Consider the following 21,077-nt stretch of genomic DNA (forward strand, 5'->3'; position numbering starts at 1 on the left):
CAGACACAAAATTATTCACGAAGTGTGTACAATAATGTAAAATCGTAAATTATGCGTTATTTCATCAATTGTAGGCTACTTACTCAATAATTATTACAAATGGTAGTTAGAAACCGAAAGCTGAACAAACACGTTACCTTGAATAAACACATCTTATCCAAATAATACCTGCAGACGAGGAATAAGGAAACACATTAGTACCGCAAAAACGTGTTGGCCAGGTATGTATAAATAATGTAGGCCTAACAGGTTTGATTTTTTTATAACGTTTCTGTTAGAAAAACTTGTGGCACGCGATATACTCGTATGGTTGTGTTATTGATGTCTCAACTTATTCAATGCCCAAATTATTCGAGTGTTACAGATTTGTGGCTAAAGGCCATTTGACCACTTAAGTTTTCAACAGATCTTCCGATTGGAATTCATTTGAAGATCGTGGAATTCCCTAAATTAAAAAGAAATAGTTAACCTATATAATGATTAATACATTCATTTAACTCAATACAATACCTACTTACAAGGAACACCACACACCAGGTTTGGCGTAACAGGGTTCTTTGAGGTTCCATGCAAAATTCCAAGTCCTACAGCTAGCTCATTTAATTAATAATAATAGCTCATTTAATTAGTAATAATAGCTCATTTCATTAGACTACATATATGCTTGTTAAAATTCATATGTTTGTACTCAGTTTCTTAATAAATTAACTATTTTACCGATTTGGCATCATTGTTACACGTGAGATCAATGTATAACTGTTTGCTAACGCTCAGCCAAATCCCATGGAACGATATGCACCATAATCGAATTCGACTTAGCCTATATACTAAAGAAGCGTTGTGCAAAATTTCAATTCTGTAGGTCAGTTCGTTCTGGAGATATCATGGAAACAGATAGACAGACAGACAGAATTGGAATTTTCCAGTCGCTAGAGTGATAGGCCTACGCTTCGCTAACGCTCAGCAAAGAACCGCACAATAAAAAATACAAGAGCATTAAAACCATTTTGAAAATCTATCAGAGATGACTTAATTTTTTTTATCACAGCCTTATAAAGAACACTAAACCAGCTGCTTACTTGATATCGCTGAACCACAATAACTATATTCCAACCAACATGAAATTTATAGTCGGAACACTCTATTCAGCGATTATGCGTATTAAATAAATTCGTTTTAATTTCAAAGTTAATTCGTACAACATCACGTATCAGGTGATCGAAGTGTATAACTAGGCAAAAACGCAATTCCTATAACAGAGCGATTATCCGACATAATTATTCCGGTGTACAAAATTACGCAGATGATATACTGTAGCGGCTCTCTTATTAGGGTGCCTGTTATTATAGCTAATCGCTGTATGATTGGCGCATCTACCCAAAGTTAGTGACGTGTTACAATGAAATCAAAACGTTAATTTAATTGGATATTGTAAATATATGTGTGGTCGTCGCTATCGGGTGGGAGGGGGGGGGTTGTCCACCAGTAGAGAGTAGGCAATTTTATATTTTACAACCAACTGCATTCAGAATATCACGTAAGTACTCATAAAATTCTGCAGAAACATTGTATAGTAGCATTAACATTAACCAACATTGTCCAATGTAGGGTTTATATATGCCACATAATACATTCACAATGTGTACATGAAAACATATTTTTCTTTTCTATTTCCAAGATTGCCTAGCGTACAATTTTTATTTTCTTAATGCGTCTGTCTTTTCAAGAGCTAGTATTCTGAAATATTTTGTCATTTTCAAGCCTGTCAACGTAGCAAATTATTCCAGGTGCTAAACTTTAAGATAGTCCAAAGGACAAGAAGAAATCCAAATTAATATGTGTGCATTGGCATGAATGCGTGCAGGCCACAAAAGGAAAAACACATGCTGGTGAAAAATTGTAAAAACAGTTAATCTTAAAACTGCAAATCCTCATAAAACAGGCAACAACGCATCATCACGTCCTTTTACATCTAAGTGATGCAATAGTATAGGCCTAAACGGAACGCTCTATAGCATGTGATACATGTGATTTTTGTAGCATTGCTACATAACACGGGCATTTATACAGGTTGTATACTTAAATTTTCAAGAATGATAAAAACATTTAGCTTCACGTTAATGTGAGCAGAGGATCAAAATTTTTGATCACAATGTTCCTATACCTTCTTGTACGGCTTATAATGTAAGATTGGAATAATATCTTATGCCCTGATGATGTCCAAGAATCACACCAAAGATTAGTCAACTACTTAGTAAGATATAAACTAGAATATCATACTATACGCCATCTGATTTTGGTGAATTGTTGAATAACCATTCTTCTAATTTTCTTATCCGTGCATTTTGTAAAACCTTAGATTTATAGTTTGGCTTTGGGCGTTTCCACATTGTGAAACCTGCATCAAAAATTAAGTGAATAAGAATGTGTAAACTATAGACCAATAGTAACATTATCAGCTTTTACAAAAATACTTAAAACTCTTCATTCACATTTTTATTAGTGGTGTTTACATGCTGCACACATTTCTCAAAAACTGTTAATGTTCTGGCCAAAAGAAAACAGTCCTCAGATCTAAGTGTCGACTCGAGGGAGGCTTTTGGTGTTAGAAATGGAATCTACTGATTGCTGTCCAGTTTTATTTTGTAAATATATTGGAAAAGAGGCTTAAAGAATAACGTTGATCTCCCTAATTGGAATTCATTCAGCTTGTTTGTAGGCTTGAAGGTTTATATGCTAAATTATACTGAAGTTAAATGCTTTATTTTTATATAACACATGACTGTAAGAACAGGTGTTCCTCAAGACGTTATCTTGGGTCCTATTATATTTCTAACTTTTTCATAACTCTTTTTCTATTTCTGTTGGTTTCGTTATGATATATAATCTATATTTGATAACCTCATCGAATTAGGTAGAAGTAGAATTCAGTAAGTTTATTGAAAAATTTCTTCTACAAATTGTAAAATATTAATGGACTCCCTCTGAATATATATGTAATTCTTAATTGTAACCGTAAAACAGTTTTGAAATTTTGACTATTTTGGCCCAGTTCATGGAACTTTAAATTTATATGATGTAAGAAGTTCTTTTATTTTTAATCTATAGACCAATTTTGTCTAACGGGTTACAGTTTTACATAGGTCTACTGATCTAATATCTATAAATCTCTACAAAGCCAAGCCATACACCAGTGCAGTTATTGTAAAACTGTACATAAGCCTACATTGAGGCTTCTACCTCATTCATATAATTTGACAATAATATGGTTAGTTAGCTCAAGCACCAAGCCAAACATTGCAGGGAACAATACAGCCAAGGTATACAATAACAGAAATTTTTTTTTTTCAATAAATGAAGTTATGGATTTCAATACTGGTTCAACTAAGATCTACATAATGTCATATATATTAACAGTACCTTATATTTTATTGAAAAATAGAATTTTTATAGTTAATTTGTGGTATATGCAAACTTAAAAACTTTCTTCTAATAGTATTGAGGATCGACAATAACAGACATACATTAACCATATGTTATACTAATAACTACAGGTAGATCAATACAGATTCAAGACTCGACTAAAAGTTTCACAGAAATGCAGTATACTGATGTCAAGCATTCATAAATAATAATCTATGGTTTGTCCTATGTGCAATATAGGTCTACTGATATTATCTAGAAATCTCTACAAGTCTACATACACCAGTGCAGTTATTGTATTGTACATAAGCCTACATTGAGGCTTGTACCTCATTCCTATAATTTGACAACATTATGGTTAGTTACAGTAATTACATGAACATTGTGTCCAAGGTATACTAAAGAAACTTTTTTTTTCAAAAATGAAGTTATGGATTTCAATACTGGTTCAACTAAGAACAATGTCATACAATAACATACCTTATATTTTATTGAAAACAATTTTTATAGTTAATTTGTGGTATATGCTACTTAAAAACCTTCTTCTAATAGTATTATCGACAATAACAGACATACATTAACCATTATACACAGGTAGATCAATAATTAGACTCGACTAAAAGTTTCATGGTGTATATCAATCAAGCATTCATAAATAATAATCTATTCTAAACTTTCTTGTATGAAGATAACTTAAGTTTAGTGTTAGGCTACTTAAATCAGAAATCCTAATGTGTATACCTTTGCCATATTTTATTTGGTACTTTTACCTAGCGATTGCTTTTGCACTATAGCCTATATTTACTTCAAAGTGTGCTTTGAGTTAAATCCTTAATGTATAGAAAGTAAATAGCCTATGGCATCCAAATAATTTCGATAGTCCTCCATATTTTTAGACATACAAATATTAAATCAGAAGACAATTAATTCTATAACCCAAGATGTAGCAATGTGCACTAAAATCAACTTAGCCACACATTTAACAAAATAACCCAATATCGCTCAAATTATGTCGAGGAATTCTAGAGTTATACTTTCTCTACAAATACTTAATATTTCTTGTTCTCAAATAGAAATGTAAACAATTTTTGACATCTTAGCTGCTTTCTATTGCCAAGTACTTCTGCCACAAGGGCCTATTGCGTAGCCGAGCAATTCCTAAATTTATTTCTTTACCAAATTGATTTTAATTCCGTACATTTAAATAGTGGAACTCAAATTAAAACATACTCTAGCGAGCTAGAAGACGGACATTTATGTAACTGGAAACACTACAGACAGAAGTAGGCCACTTACCGATTCCCATCTCTCCATAAAGTTCATGCCGGTCCTTAGCCACCATCCAAAGTTTTTCCAGGTCCTCTTTAGAGTCCATCCACAATCCTTGGGTTACCGGTCGCACACTTCACCACACTGATAGCATCGCTTGCGCACTCGGACCACAACAGTCGGATTCAACAGGTGTTAAATGTTACCTCACAGCGGATCGTCTGGACGCGGCAGTGACGTTAAACGAACCGGTTTCACGCTGCGGTCAATGGAACATAACCTCAAATCCCAAGTTTGGCAGAAACTGTAGTGCAGTTTGCAGAAGCGACACTGTCACGATGTGCACTGAGCGGTGGACAAACGCACACTGTCGCCCGACCAAACAACTGTTTCCCCTCCTCCCCCTCCATGTGACTGTCGCCTCCCTCCCCTCCCTTCCTACCGTGGAATGTCACCGCAGACCAACCAAATGTGGGGGGCGGTTGTTTTGTCACTGGATTCGCCGGTTCGCCGAGCTTTATCTTCGCACCGGTACCTTATGGGCGGCCTGGACCGTTCGGGCCGGCGTCATTTTGTTCTCCAGCTCCCGACCAACAAGTACCGCGTGGTATTTATTAGTAATTGGTTTTATGATCGTAGATAAATTCACTATTTATTGCACTAAGAATTGACGTTGGTACAACTGAACCAAGGCTCATAGAGTCATGCTCGGCATGTAGCTTTCAAGATACTTTGCAGGATATGAGTTGAATACCACATCATTTCATTTAAATGGTTGTTGCAGAATAAGGAAATAAACTTGACTCTTTTCCTTGGAACCCTTAAAGGTTGCCTAACCTAAAAGCCTTTTAATTATAAAGCTAGTGCTCTGAGAGCAAACACAGTGAAGTAGGTCTATTTGTAAAACGTTACATTTTTCAGGAGTTTCGTAAGGTTACGTCTAACTCTAAATGCTATTGAAAAGAGATTCTTAATTGAACTGCACAGCCGGTTTTAAGTGATAAATTGCTTTTAATTTTTTTTTTATTTCGACCATTTTAACCTTCCAACGGACTTACACCAGCAGTACACATAAATAAGTTAAAAAGAGTATAAACTATTAATAGCACAAGTAATATTTACTTATATAATTAAATAACAAACAGTGTTAAAAATAAATAATAAACAAAACAAGGAATAGGTAAGTAATATAAGTTAGTTAACAAATACGCAATAAAAAGGTAAAAAAGACAAAGACAATAATAGATATTTAAATATCAAAACGAGCAACAGTAATAAATTTGGTATGTGCGATAAGATATAAATAACAGCAAAGTGATAAGATACTTTGACGAATAACCATATGCACAAATAACAATATACAACCAGCAACATGCAAGAAATGATAAATAATCAGAAACATGCGTGAACATAAACAGTAACCAACAACAATCTTAAAGAGTTAAAAGGATTTTCATGGCGAGTTTTTTTATCTAACAGGTTCCAAAAGGTTTTCACTGGTCATTTAAAAATGTATACTCAAAAACTTCCCTGCCAGACATTTTATTAGTTTATTCCATACCATTAAGCTACACTCAAAGTGGTTGGAAATATAAGGTTTGTACATCACAATTGAAATTCGATTCCTAGAAAGTACTATTGGTTGTTGTGTTGGATTCGTATCCACCCATATCACAGCAATCTACACACAAATCCGATATTTCTCTTAATATCTGGTTCCTAATTGCTCTCTAGCAGTCCTGCACAGTTTCCAACATTGTTGTGTTGCGTTGTTGATAAAAACTAAATTGTTTTTAGACTTGTGTATTCTGTTCGTTAAATATATGTTATTTATACTATTATTTTGTATTAATAAGAGCTGTAAAAACGTAAATGAGTTCCTATTTAAACATGATAGTATATACTTATGTTTATTTAACATGATGATTATTCTCTCAAATATTATAATTTATACTATAGTTCACTATATGTGTTTGGTACCGATCAAAACTAACAGAGACTTATGTGTATGTATACCTACAGGGTTATAAATAAATTATAATCTATATTATATAAAAATGAAACTGTTCGTGTGTAACAGCATCACTCACAAACGGCTGGACGGATTCGCCTAATTTTTTTTTTAATTTGTTCGTCTTGATCTGTAGAAGGTTATAGGATACTTTATCCCTTTCCCGATTCAGGATTCCGCCCCACTGGTTACAGAAATACCCGTAAGAAATGCATTGCAGCAAACATATGTTATTAAGTGACAGAGTCTTTTCAAATTTTTAATCAGCTGTTCTTTGTAAACATATATAATGCGACAAAAAATATATTTATATATAAATTTCTTTACACTTATAGTTTTAAAGCATAGAGTAAGCTTAAGAGAAACGACAAATTTTGTTTAAACTGTTTCTGCAATCATAATATATAAAAATGAATGTTTGTGTGTTTGTCCTTTATAGACTCAGAAACTATTGGACCGATCACTATGAAAATTTGTATTTTTCTATGTAGAAGGTTTATACGCAATGCCCATTGATGTAACTAACCACCAGGCTGTACTGCAAGATATAAAAGTTATCAAAGCGCCTGCACATTATAAACTGCAATTACAACACAGCAGTTACGTATATTAAAATATCCAAACACTATTTGAAGGCAAAGAAATATACGGGCAAAGCTTAAGAGACGCGTGCGAAGCCGCGGGAAACAGCTAGTTATACTTAAAAATTATTGGCTACTTAATTTTTTCTGTGTTCTACAATTACCATTTTGGGGTCTTGTAGAATTGACAATGTCAGCTTTTTTAATTGGCAGGGCCATCTAGTACTATAATTGCCAGTTCAGCTTGTAAAATTAACAGGCCACCTTGTAGAATTGGTAGGTTCAGTTTGTAGAATGGACAGGGCCAGCTTGTAAAATTAGCAATGGTGTCTTGTAGAATTGGCAGGGGCATCTTGTAGGCTTGTCAGGGTCAGCTGTAGAATTGGCAGTGTCAACTTGTAGAATTGGCTGTGGCATCTTAAAGAATTGCTAGGGATATCTGCTGGAATAAGCAGGGGCATCTTGTAAAATTGGCAGCAGCATCTTGTAGAATTGGCAGTATCGTCTTGTAGAATTACTAGTGACGTTTTGTAGAATTGGCAGTAACATCTTGTAGAATTGGCAGTGACATCCTGTAGAATTGACAGGGCCAGCTTATAGAATTAGCAGTGGCATCTTGTAGAACTGGCAGTGGCATCTTGTAGGATTGGTTGGGGCATCTTGTAGAATTGGCAGAGCCAGCTTGTAGAATCGGCAGGACTACCATGTAAACTTAGCTGAATCAGCTTCTCTAAAAAGCTAACAAATAATAATTAATTCTTTTAAAGTTTAAGTGTATTTTGACGAAAATGTGTTGACAAAATGTTAATGTAAGGTTTTTAGGAAGGGTAAGGAGCAATGGTTATAACAAAATACTAAAGTAAGTTTCTTTTTCATTTAGTTTAAGCATAATGGCAACTTTCGCTTTGATGTTTAGACTATCCGCCCACACTACTTGGCCATATATATATATAGGCTACTGTGGGCGGCAGCCTAGTTGTCCGGTAAGAGCGACGGACGCTGAGGCATCTGTGGTGGAAGCCGCTATGTCGCTGGAGTCCAGAATCGTCGAAGAAAACTTTTACAAACAAAAACTTTGAACCAGCTTTTTACATACTGAGTCAATGTGATCAGTAAATCTTAAATTTTGGTCAATGTAAATTCCAAGAATTTTCGTGAAAGGAGACGGATTGAAGTGAATCATCAACGAAACAAGATGCGAGTACAATCTGTATTATTTGTATGACATTAAGTTACATTTGCTTAGTCGTTATTTACAGCAAAGACGATTTTGAAAAAACTCACTCAAGCAAGATATTTGATTGTATGTGAGCTTTTGCTTAAGGTTCTGGCCCCAATCATCATGTGCTAGTGATAGAGAGGTTTCATCCGCAAACACAACCTACAACCTTCATCTGATACTTTAAAATCAAGTAAAATACTTAAAACTGATTCTACTTCCACTTGTGCAGTTTTACAACTACTGCTCATTTCTGTTAATGGTATATGACACCAGGGCATCGAACAACAAAAAGGTTATTGCTTGTGTAGAGAAGGGTTTTCCTGAAAAGAGAACTTTACCTGAAGATTTCATGAGCTTCTATGAGAAAAGTTTTGAATTATCTTTTAAAAATTTAATATTAATTTGGCAGAACCGTGTAGTTGTCCATCAACATTGAGGAAAGAGATATTAAACAAAATTCACAAAGGGTGGGAGTGGTAATAAAATAATTTTCATAGAGTACATTGTGAATGTTGAGTTTAGCTCCAGTTCACCTTCCTCTTAGTGCAGCGTCTGGAATCTGACGTTGTCACAGACTACTCCTAGAATCTGGAGTTGTGTTCGTCTGAAGAGGTCCAAAATAGACGGCGACGAAAAAGCTCAAAACGAATTCTTTACATCGTTTCAACATCAGATACATGTAGACTACAATAATGTAGTGTAGGCTATAATCTACTCAAAAAAGTGTTCTCATTGTCTCATCAGGTGCACAATTAAGTACACTTTGATGTATTAGCCTCGATCTCTAATCACTGTGAAGCAACCGAGTGTTCTACTCTTAACGTGGATATGGTGTGAAGGGTCGATTCCAGGAGCCAAGTCTGTATCAGCTCTAGATTCCAGACGCTGCATTAAGAGGAAGGTGCACTTGAACTGATCTCAACATTCACATTAAAAAAAAACCTTCCCATAATAGCCTCGTGTTGTATACCTTGTCAAACATACAAAGAGAAAGAGCTAAAAATACCATTTGACTTGTGGAATATTCCTAATGGTACCGGGACCAGAAAGAGAATATCATGATATTCATCGTAATCATGATAACAATTTATCATAGTTGCTTATTGCAGTATACATGTTCCTTGTCAATTTGTAGTATATTTTACTTTAAATGATTATTTAGCTCGTTAACAAAATGTCAGACTATTAAATTTTATTATTATAGGACGCATAAATAGATGTTGGATGAAATTTGGAAATTTTTATTGAAAGATTGATCTAACCTTTGAGCTTCATCAATCACGATCGATCTATGAATTCTCTCTGTGAAGAGAAAATTTGAATTTTGAAAATTCGTGCTTCAACTTCCAGACGCTGGATCTTAATCCTATCAACAGCTCAGCAATTCAAAATTCTTTAAATATATTAAAACATAATTTGTTCAGAATTTTTTTCTAAATGATAAATTCCTTTTGGGTTAAAGAAATTTTCGAAATGATTTTGGTCAAGATCAATCACTTGTGCAAATAACGGTCCCTCAGAATTAAATCAGTGATTAGTGAGTGATTCTTACTCTTAAAAAACGATTGCTTTTCCAATGCAATCTTTGGGGAACACACATTTATGTTGGACCGAAAAGCTGAAAAGTCAAAAGACGTCTACTTCCGGCTCTTGTCTCCCATGTCTCCCAAGTATAAGAAGCAGAGTGAAAAATTCTTCTGCAATAGACTTACTTACATTGGCGGTAAATCTCTTCGCTCCATGTTAAATGGTTTTCGAGATAATGTATGAACATATCTACGCAAGCATAGATAAAAACGCATTGGCTTTTCAAAATTTCAGAATTATTAATAATATTTACGATTAGTTTAATACCCTTTGTGGGACATCTGGCTTGGTCATATTCTCTATACCCTAGTAGTTTTTCGAAGATACGGATATCTGTAAACTTGATACAGTACAGTGTATGCTCTTGCTTCCCAATCTCTGTTTGCTATATTATACCTAGTGCAGTCTATAAATTATAACAAAATTTACATACATACCTGATCAGTAAATGTGAAAAACGGTCTCGATGTTCTCTTGACGATTTTTTGTCATAAAAATTGCATTTGGTGTATGATGTATTGGTTATGATTCCATTTGCTGTGGTCACAGACTCACTTGTTTCATATGCAGTCCCGCAATGTCAAAAAACAATTTTCGAGTACAATACATGTACACATTCACAGTTTGCCATAAAAGTCCAGAATAGTGCAGAATAAACACATAGATTTGAATTCCTCATTGTTGCTATTATTAATGCAAATGGGATTATGCAAATAGTCATTACTATTTGAATTAATTCACCTACGACAGCTGATATTTATTGATCGAAATACAAAATACTATCGATCAACTAATGTTTATTGCGGAAAAATGATGTACATGTGTAGCAAAAACAAAATTTAGAGTCAGAGATAAATTGTTGTACATTCTCACCACATCAGGATCTCACTCAAACATACAATACAACATTCTTTCATTCTTCATCCATTTGCAAATTTTCCAACTACAGCGCCGAAGTCAATCTCCTAATAGGGCTATCGCCCAGTGAAATGCCAAAAACTCGGTAACTTTATAAAATTTGCGTGATGCTAGAAAGCGTTACTACAAGTATACCACAATGGGTGATGCGGCATTATTTATTCCATCGGGTATCTTGTTGATGAAGTGAACACCTGCCTGTGAGGGCAGATGTTCGTAAACTACCGTGCTGTGTTTACCAGTGCGATATTTTCCTCTGCCTCTGGTCTCATATGAATGAATGTCTTGGCCAGTTGTCTTGGCCAGAGTTGTTTCGTAAATGTAGAGACTTGGCAAAGTGAACAGCCAAAGTTTTTTAAAGGTTTCTCAACAAGACTCTTTGACATTCAAATGAGCGATTATTCGGATCGCTTGCTTCTACAATTTGAACTCTCGTGTAATGGTTGTTTGCACAGGCCCCAAATAGAACCACTCCGTAGGTAAGGTGGGGGTAAATCAAGCCATAATACGCTGTCATCAGAACCTGAGTTGAGCAATACTTGGATAAAGACCTCAAAACATAAGTCCTGAGGATAATTTGTCGCAAACATGGTAAATGTTGCCATTCTGTCAACCCTCGATCTAGGTGTATATCGGAAATTATTACCGAAGACTTCTTTCAGAATCGAATCTGCTAAAATGAGGGAAGGGCCACATTGTGAGTCTGCCAGCCTCAGAGCTATGTGCATCACATTGGATTTTGATGTTTGTTTCGATGACATTGAGGCTCTTGAAGTATTGAACATTTAATTGTTGATTTCATCAAAAGCCTGTTCTTCCAAGAGATTTTGATTTTCCACTGAAACAGAAAGTCGTGTCATCAGCATACTGCAGTAGTGATAATCCAATTTCATTGACATATATGATAAACAGAATTGGACTGAGAATTAATCTCTGCGGGACCCCGTAGCTCAACTGGATTGGATTTGAAAGTTGGTTTAAGATTTAAACAACTTGAGTTCGATCGTTTAGAAAAATGATCTAAGCCACAAGTATAGCACGTCTCGGATTCCATGTATTTCCAGTATTTTAGCAGAGTTTTGCGGTCAACACAGTCGAATGCCTTTGATAATGGGACACCGCATGTTAAATTTCAAATCCAGTTTATCATGATCCTATCAGCTATATTGTGTACCTTTATAGTAAATATATGTTCTTTAAATTGCTCTTAAACTCATTATTAGTGTAGGGTCTAGAATAAGATATGCCTCTTTTTGATGATTATATCTATTTAGTTTCCGTGCCAAATGTTGTTCAAATCTGCAAACTAAGGTTTGTGTCATTGAGTATAAAAATCTAAATATCGTCACAAATTTTCGCACAGGACTATCCCAGTTGCATAATACCATACAGATAAATCTGCTGTGCGCACAGGACCGGTACTACTAACCATTTCCAAAACATCAACTCTGTCCACGTGAATGCATGTACACTCTGTACATTAATCTTCGTCTGCTCATTTAGTCACAGTGAAGATGTGGTAAACTATTTCATTCCACATCGCTACTACAGCTTTGGTAGGAATCTAGTATTCATAAATTACAAATATCCTAGAAATGATTTCTATCGGTAGGCTAGATTTAAGATCGAAATTCACTAGAAATTCATAGTATGAGTCGAGCGCCAAGCAGTCGTAAATGGTGAAAATCCAATTTTAATTATCTTAAGATTGAACCAAGCAGATTGGCTTACCTAAAGATAAATTAAGCCTGGCGCAAGGTTTTTGTAATTTACCCCACTATGCACTTGAGTTATCTGCTTATCAATATAGCTCTTTGAATTACAACGAAAAGAAGTATCTAACCCAACTGAATTAACAGCCTTAACTCAACTGATAAAACCCCAGCAACGGTGTTGCTCAAGGCACCGTACTGGGACCACTGTTATTCCCCGATCTTCTCCGCCTAGTCCTACTGTCACGCACGCGGGGTCGTCACAGCTGTTTTATGAAGATGTCGGGACCCCAAGACAAAGCTTTACGAGGGTGACAGCCTCAGGACAGCACTCCCAGTCGGCGGCCGTTTATCGCTTATTAAAAGCCGCTCTGCGACACCGACGTTTATGACAAAACCAAACTGTCAGTCATAAAAGGAACCTCTTAGATCCCAGATTACCGCCGGACCGGTTCACACTGTCACGTCCTCAGACGAGGTGCTGAGAACAGTTGGAATTCCGTCACAACTGAGCAGCATCCTGGAGTGTCTTCTTGGCTGATCCTTTTATTGTGCGCGAAAACATGGAAGGAACATGGATTTTGAGAAGAATAGATTGGATAACCCTGCGTTGGAATATCTTCTAATTTGGCTTTAGTATCCAAATCACCATAGTCAGATTCTCCAGAATAAACATACATTTTGAACAATGTTCAAAACGTCAACCCTTTTATGAAAAGGGGAGACAATTATTCAATTGGTCTTGCAATTGGTAGCATGCTTTACTGAATATGACAATAATTTACGTACACTCGGAAAGAACATTTCTGTAAGTCATCTAAAACGCTTTGAGTAGGTAATCAACGACAGTGTATTCACTTTGTCAAATTCAAAATGCATTATAGAGCCTCACCATAGTCAGAGCCTCAAGAATAAACATGCAATTTGAAAAATGGTCAAAACGTCAACTTTTTAATGAAAAGGACACAATTATTCAAACGGTCTTGCAATTGATTACAAGTCTTGGTAGCATGCTCTACTGAATATGCCAACAATTTCCTTACGCTCGGAAAGAAAAACAATTTCCGTAAGTCATCAAAAACACTCTGAATGGGTAATCAACGATAGTGCATTCACTTTGCAAAATTAAAAATCCATTACAGAAATTATGCGTGAAACTTAAGTTGACGCCAAATAGATCTGCATAACTGGATTACGAGAGGTTTCAGTAAGCAAGATAAAAAATGCTTGGGTATTCTGTTCTCCAAAGAAGAATATTTCATTATCTGAACAGTGGTAGGACTCCACGTGGTATGAAATTAAGTCAATGTGCTGTTGTCCTGTTCACCAAATAGAAACATCAAAATAATTCGATGAAAATGAATTGTTGCACGGTTAAACAGACCATTTTCATTCGTAAGAGAAGATTAGGGATTCAAATTGGCTGAAGTGAATCACTTGATGAAAGACTAAAGCGTCTTCAATCCAATTTTGACGTTGAAGCCAAAAAAACAGATTCAGACATGCAGCTGCGTGCAGAGATACATGTGAACAGGCCTCGGATCATGGTAGGAATTTCACACGAGAGTGTCATCCGAGGAAGGAAGGGCTGGGCGATAAAACCGCGGAGTGGACTGACCGGGAGGGTTTACGACAAGGACAGCGGCACGGCTCAAAGTAGCTTGATATGTCTTTTGTCCTTTACGGCATCGCGTGGTCCAGACCGTCTCTTTGTCAGTTCTCCGCAGGATTAACGCTGACACTACTTCGAGGTGTCCATGACGTTTCCTCTCCGACCTGTGATACGGTATAAAGGTTTTTGTTACTCCCCTCATCCGTCACTGCACTACCCGATTAGGGGACTTTCGATCCTAATGATTTTTAGACCATTATCTGAGATCTCTGTGACATTTGAAATTGTTAACCATTTAGCTGGAAAACAGAAATGTACGCTAGGGCTATGCAGGGAATAAATTGCATCCATCGAAATTTAGAAAGGTGTCTTAAGTTGGACATTTTTATCTCAGGATATGTGCTTATTCTGAAGAACTATTAGCTTTTGCTATTTTGTAATTTACCTTAGTGATTTTTCTGATTAAGATACCAAAAACGATAACAATTAAAACTGTCGTCTATTAAGAATTAAGAGATAAGAAAGAATCTTTTATTTTATACTCTTATTTCCTAACAACCCTGATCTCAAAAAAAACTTCCGAGATCCCTTTGCCTCAGGAACTTTCAGATCTAATCAAGCATCCTGAAAACTTTCAAAGCGGTTTCAGTGACCCTGAGACACTCAAGAACCTTATACCCTGTCGGAGCCGAATAATTTAAGATTCTGACATGACTCTGAGAGACCCCAGAACCGTATACCCTATCAGAGCCGAATAACCTAAGATTTTGACATGACTCTGAGGGACCCCATAGCCTTATAGGGCCGAAGTTCCCTTTGATTCTGTCATGAATTTGAGAAACTCCAGAAACTTAGTGGCCCATCACATCCAAAGTCCCCAAATAGGGATACATGCTTCTGAAGATCCCCATAATCATTTGGTCCATCGGATCCAACTATCCCAAAACTATTGAAATTCTTTGTTTTGTGGTATCCTCTATTTACATATCCTGTTCTTTTAATCTGTCCTCTGTTATTATGACCATTAGTTCTTGAACTTAATTACGGCTTTACACAGCTACATCACATTTTGACTTCAGGTCGTAAGTTCACGAACTTTTGAGGCTTCTGGGTTCTGGGATTCTGATCTTCAGGCTCCTCACTCTGGTTTATATTTGTGGGATTTATCCTACTGTGTAAATCCTCACCTTTTATTATTAATTGCGTCTCAACTTATTTACCTTGTTTTCTCATAGTTTCTCCATCCTACGATTTCAAGATCGTCACGGCCAACATTTGTCATGGACATTTGTTAGACAACTCCGGATAAGCCCTCAGACACATTTAGTACACAATAGCCCCAAATTAAATGTCTTCACCCTCAGATACGCCCCCCTCCTTCTGAAAATTGAGTGCATTTTCCTCGTTGTCACTGCACCCGTAGATCGTCCTCTCAGTATTTAAATCTGTTTTGAAGTCTTTGGTTTTATTGGGTTTTAATGACATTAGTATCATGTCACTAACATGAACATAAGCCACAATCATCTTGCTTCCAAAAGTATACATTAAGTCTCCTGAACTAATGTTTTTCATATGACAGTTAACAAATTTACGTTCTTTAGAGTTCGTAATCGCAATGTTAAGGTTTAAACGTATGCTGATAGAACGTTAAGTTCAAATTCCGTTAAGAAATATTGGGGTAAATAAATATTTTATGATATCAATATTAACACTATGCGTATAGTGCATGTCAATATGAGTGCATGTCATGCAGAGGTGGTCTCATCATGTCCTATCCTGTAAATGTGGTTGTTATCTTAATTAAGTAGCAAAATTTAGTTAACGTTCTTAATTCTAAGTAGCCATAAATTTTAGTTGAAATGGACTCGTACAAATCTATACGAATTCTTCTCTGTCGTCCTAAAGCCCAATGTAAGTTCACCAACCACAAAAAGAAACAGATGCAGCACTTCTAAGGAATTCACAGTAGTAGTTACTGTGGTTTTGGCTGAGCGTTAGCGAAGCCTGTTATTAGAGGAGCTGGAAAATGTCATTTATGGCTGTCTATCCGCACGACATCTCGAGAACGAACTGACCGTTGGACTTGAAACTTTACACGAATCTTCATTTCTATATAAGCACCAGCGAGTTCGATGATGGTGCATGCCATTGCAATGTTTGGCTGAGCGGTAGCAAGTTTTTTTACATTGGTGGTCCATTTTTATTGCAACCTCAGGGAATCCTGTTACTCAACACTGGTGCCATTAAAACAGTTCATTCATTACAATCACTCCAGCGGAAATGTGGATTGAGGATAAACCGCTGTAGGCCAAGACTCGGGATCGTATCCAAGAGCTAATCCCAGATCCAAAACTCGGAAAAGCACTTAAGATGGCCATCACGGGAGGGACAGGGGTGATGGACCTCACCGAAAACATCATAATTACCACACAATACGTGTACAAGAGGAAAAGAATGGGACCGAGTGCGGAGCCCTGATGGTGCGATAGAGGACCAGCGAGGACGTCCTGTGAAAGCCGGTCACCCGACCGCGAAGCCACGGTTCAGAGGGACTAATACACCGGCATTCATTTTCCACAGGTCTGGCCACCGACACAGCCCAGGGCTCTTCACACACCAAATAGCCGGAGTTCAGAGACTGTGTTCTTCCAGCCAGCAGGACAAGACGTGGTGCAGGTCACGTGGCTTGCGAGTATCAGGAGACCATCCGCCACCGACACAGCCCAGGGCTCTTCACAAACCAAATAGCCGGAGTTCAGAGACTGTGTTCTTCCAGCCTGCAAGACAAGACTTGGTGTAGGTCACGTGGCTTGCGAGTATCAGGAGACCATCCACCACCGACACAGCCCAGGGCTCTTCACACACCAAATAGCCGGAGTTCAGAGACTGTGTTTTTCCAGCCTGCGGGATAAAACTTGGTTCAGGTCACATGGCTTGCGAGTATCAGGAGACCATCCATCCATCTGTGCGATAAATCCTGATAGAATGGTCGAAAGATTTGAATGAAGCTTCCTCTTAGTACAAGGAAGAACTCTATTGGATTTTGGATCATAAGGTTACTAAATTTAAAAATAAAATTATAAATGAAATGGAAAATGTTACAAAGAAAAACATTCAATGGCGAGGTTAGGACTATTAAGTCCTCTCTTACACCTAACTATACATTTATTAGATACTATTAGTGTAAAACGAGAGCCACAATATAGTCTACATTACTGTTTTACATTCAACAATGATCATCTATATTTATATAAATTAATGAAATGAATAGAAGGTTCTTCATGAAACTATAAATAAATAAATAAAATAGAAATTACAAGGAAATTAATAGACATTCACCCATCACCATTCATACAAAGCCATTGTCCCATACCCTATTCCACGATATCGTCAACCCGCCGAGGCCCGAAACAGATAGTCCTTAAGCACCCCCGAAATTGCTCCCGACTACGAATACCTCTGATATGGTCCGGGAGATTGTTCCAGAGTCGACAAGCAGAGACTGTGAATGATTTACTGTAAAAAGAAGATCTATGAATAGGAATAGACAACAAAGAGGATCCACGTCGAGCATTCCAATTGCTTGTTTCAGAAATATAAGAAAAGCAAATTAAAATAAATTAAAATTCTTTAACGGGTAACAACGAGAAAACTGGACATTAGAAAGAACTGTTAACAAATCGAGGAAATCCATGTGAAATTGAATCACGTGACATGTATAAGTTCATGTTTAATGATCTGGTGGATGAAAAGGACAATGGTAGATGGAGCTCTGTTGTTTTGCTTGATTATTCGCAAATTTTATTGTTATTTAGTTGACACGTAGGTACTTGGCATATATCATTTGGTGCACGTTATTCTGAAAATACAGTTGTATGTATTGAGAAACTCTTAAGAAATTAAGGCATTTTTATTTATTTATAGGACCCGTGTGATGAAATTACTTTGTTGGATTTAGTTGGTAAGACTTTATTTAGTTCTCTTTGATATTCCGTTTGTAAAAAACTGATTTCATTTTTTTCATACTATAAATAAACTGTTAAACGGCAATAGATTTTTTTATTTTGTATTTATTTTTCAGTGAGTAAATTACTGTAGTCTATTAAATGGGAAAGCAGTGTTGGGATTGTTTGTACAATTAATGTACAATCCGCAGCTACCTTCGTACTTTAGTCAGGCTATTAAAAATGTTTATTTACTTAACTTGTTTGCTCCTTTTTTATAAAATCTCCCCATGAAGTTAAAACATTAAAATATTTTATGGATTCTAAACTTAGTGTGCGTACTAGTTTAGGTAGCTAACTGAAAAACTGTTTTTAGTACTCGATATTAGTATTCAGAAAATTTGACTAACACGAAATAGATTAATTCTTTAAGGTGCTCCGTAAGAAGATTAAATTTATAAACTGACTCTGCTAGCAGTTATAAGGTGTGAACTCTGAACCAGTAAGTCAGGCTCTGAGACAAACTATTCCTGTCTCAGTGAGCAAGTGCGTATATTGTGAGTGGGCGTGCGGGCAATTATAACACCCGCATCTTAAAAAACTCTCTGTTACTATTTCAAAATGCACTGTCCATGATTGCAATCAATTGAAGTCATAATTTATTTATTTTGCTCAAGGATAAAAGTCAGACTTATTGGTTCTTTTTTCATTAAAATTTTTTATTGAACGGTTTGGAAGGACAGTAGGAATTTGGATATTTGCCATTATTATAAGTTACAAAACGTTTAACACAACGTTTCGAGGGTCGAAATCCATACTCTTCGTCAGGTGATAAGGTAAATGTAGGAAATTTAAGATTTTTTTGGTTATTACGAGTTTGAGCCTGTAACAGTTTTTCTTATATGAGTGGGAGATTATTATATAAATTTCTAAGTTTATAATTTTCAGTGTTTCTTTATTTATATTTTCTAAACATTACTTTAAAATATCTTTAGTCTAAAATAACATAAAGTCCTAACTTAAACTATATAAATGACAGGACAAAAGAAGAAAAAGGCCAATTATCTTATTATCTAGAAGGTACATATATATTTTTGTTCAAATTTGAATGTTAATTTTAATTATAATTATTAGAAGAAAAAAAATAGGAAAGCGTCTTTTAACACTCTTTGCAGAATTATTTTAACTTTCACCAATACAAACAAGGTATTTAAGTTTTTTAAACAGACTATAAACTGGTTCCACTTGGTGTTAGTTAACATTCCAATGAATGACAATTGCATATCATATTCATATACGATACAAGTCGTAAAGTAAGACCTTCTAGGTTTACACATCCAAGAGGTAATTAATGTTGTAGTTGGTTCACATTTGATCATTATCAATATACTCTCGATTAAAAAAAATGTATGTTTGTTCTTGAACTGAAGGTTCTGTGAAAAGAATTTTTAAATTTAGTAGTACTAATTAGTTGTGTTCATAGCATAATATTGTAAAACAACTATGTGTTTTTATGGAGATCTTTTCCTTTGCCTCACTTAAAGAAAGCCTATCCAAATCTAGTCGTGTACACATAGCTAGGAAGAGTTGATTCAATATGGATGTAGAGTTTAGCTCCAGTGCACCTACCTGTTAGTGCACCGTATGAGACAGATCTCATACTCTGACTCTACTCCTGGAATCTGGAACATGTTCGTCTGATAAGATCCAAAAAAGTCGGCTTACTGATTTTTATAAATAGAAGCAATCACCAGAGCTCTTTAGTGATGCACCAAATCCCGCCAATGGGGTTCCTCAGGGTCTCTCAGAGTCATGTCAGAATCATTGGGAACTTCGGATCCTATAGGGTATAAGATACTGGGATCTCTCAGAGTCATGTCAGAATCATTAGGAACTTCGGATCCTATAGGGTATAAGATTCTGGGGTCTCTCAGAGACATGTCAGAATCATTGGGAACTTCGGATCCTATAGGGTATAAGATTCTGGGGTCTCTCAGAGTCATGTCAGAATCATTAGGAACTTCGGCTCCTATAGGGTATAAGATTCTGGGGTCTCTCAGAGTCATGTCAGAATCATTGGGAACTTCGGCTCCTATAGGGTATAAGATTCTGGGGTCTCTCAGAGTAATGTCAGAATCATTGGGAACTTGGCTCCTATAGGGTATAAGATTCTGGGGTTTCTCAGAGTAATGTCAGAATTATTGGGAACTTGGCTCCTATAGGGTATAAGATTCAGGGGTTTCTCAGAGTAATGTCAGAATCATTGGGAACTTGGCTCCTATAGGGTATAAGATTCTGGGGTTTCTCAGAGTAATGTCAGAATTATTGGGAACTTGGCTCCTGTAGGGTATTAGATTCTGGGGTTTCTGAGAGTAATGTCAGAATTATTGGGAACTTGGCTCCTATAGGGTATAAGATTCTGGGGTTTCTCAGAGTAATGTCAGAATTATTGGGAACTTGGCTCCTATAGGGTATAAGATTCTGGGGTCTCTCAGAGACTTGTCAGAATTATTAAGAACTTTGGCTCCAATAGGCCATAAGATTCTGGGGTCTCTTAGAGTAATGTCAGAATTATTGGGAACTTCGGCTCCAATAGGGTATAATGTTCTTGAGTTTCTCAGTGTCGCACTAACCGTAGGATCGCAATGTATCAATAACGATTCAATAACGTCAGTATTTCATATTTTTTGTGGTACAAGTCGCTCGGCAGATTTTAAATGAGACGCATAGAGTTAATTTATTCTGGTTAATTTATTCTCCACAGTTAAGAACAATTTTATTTCTGTTTTGAAAAAAGC

General features: G+C 36.2%; 2 protein-coding genes across 6 annotated transcripts in view; both read right to left on the minus strand.

Annotated features, from left to right (window-relative positions):
- Positions 1-5,060, minus strand: part of LOC124365787 (zinc finger protein basonuclin-2-like) — a 213,591-nt gene extending 208,531 nt beyond the window's left edge. For both annotated transcript variants that reach the window (XM_046821801.1, XM_046821800.1), the window contains exon 1: positions 4,720-5,060. In XM_046821801.1, coding sequence (XP_046677757.1) covers positions 4,720-4,798 — 79 coding nt within the window. In that variant the 5' untranslated portion in view covers positions 4,799-5,060. The remainder of the gene's footprint in view (positions 1-4,719) is intronic.
- Positions 1-21,077, minus strand: part of LOC124365788 (myosin heavy chain, striated muscle-like) — a 654,015-nt gene that overhangs the window by 293,897 nt on the left and 339,041 nt on the right. The gene's annotated exons all lie outside the window — the stretch shown is intronic.

Source organism: Homalodisca vitripennis, chromosome 7 (assembly GCF_021130785.1).
Source record: "Homalodisca vitripennis isolate AUS2020 chromosome 7, UT_GWSS_2.1, whole genome shotgun sequence".
NCBI classification, from domain to species: Eukaryota; Metazoa; Arthropoda; class Insecta; order Hemiptera; family Cicadellidae; genus Homalodisca; species Homalodisca vitripennis.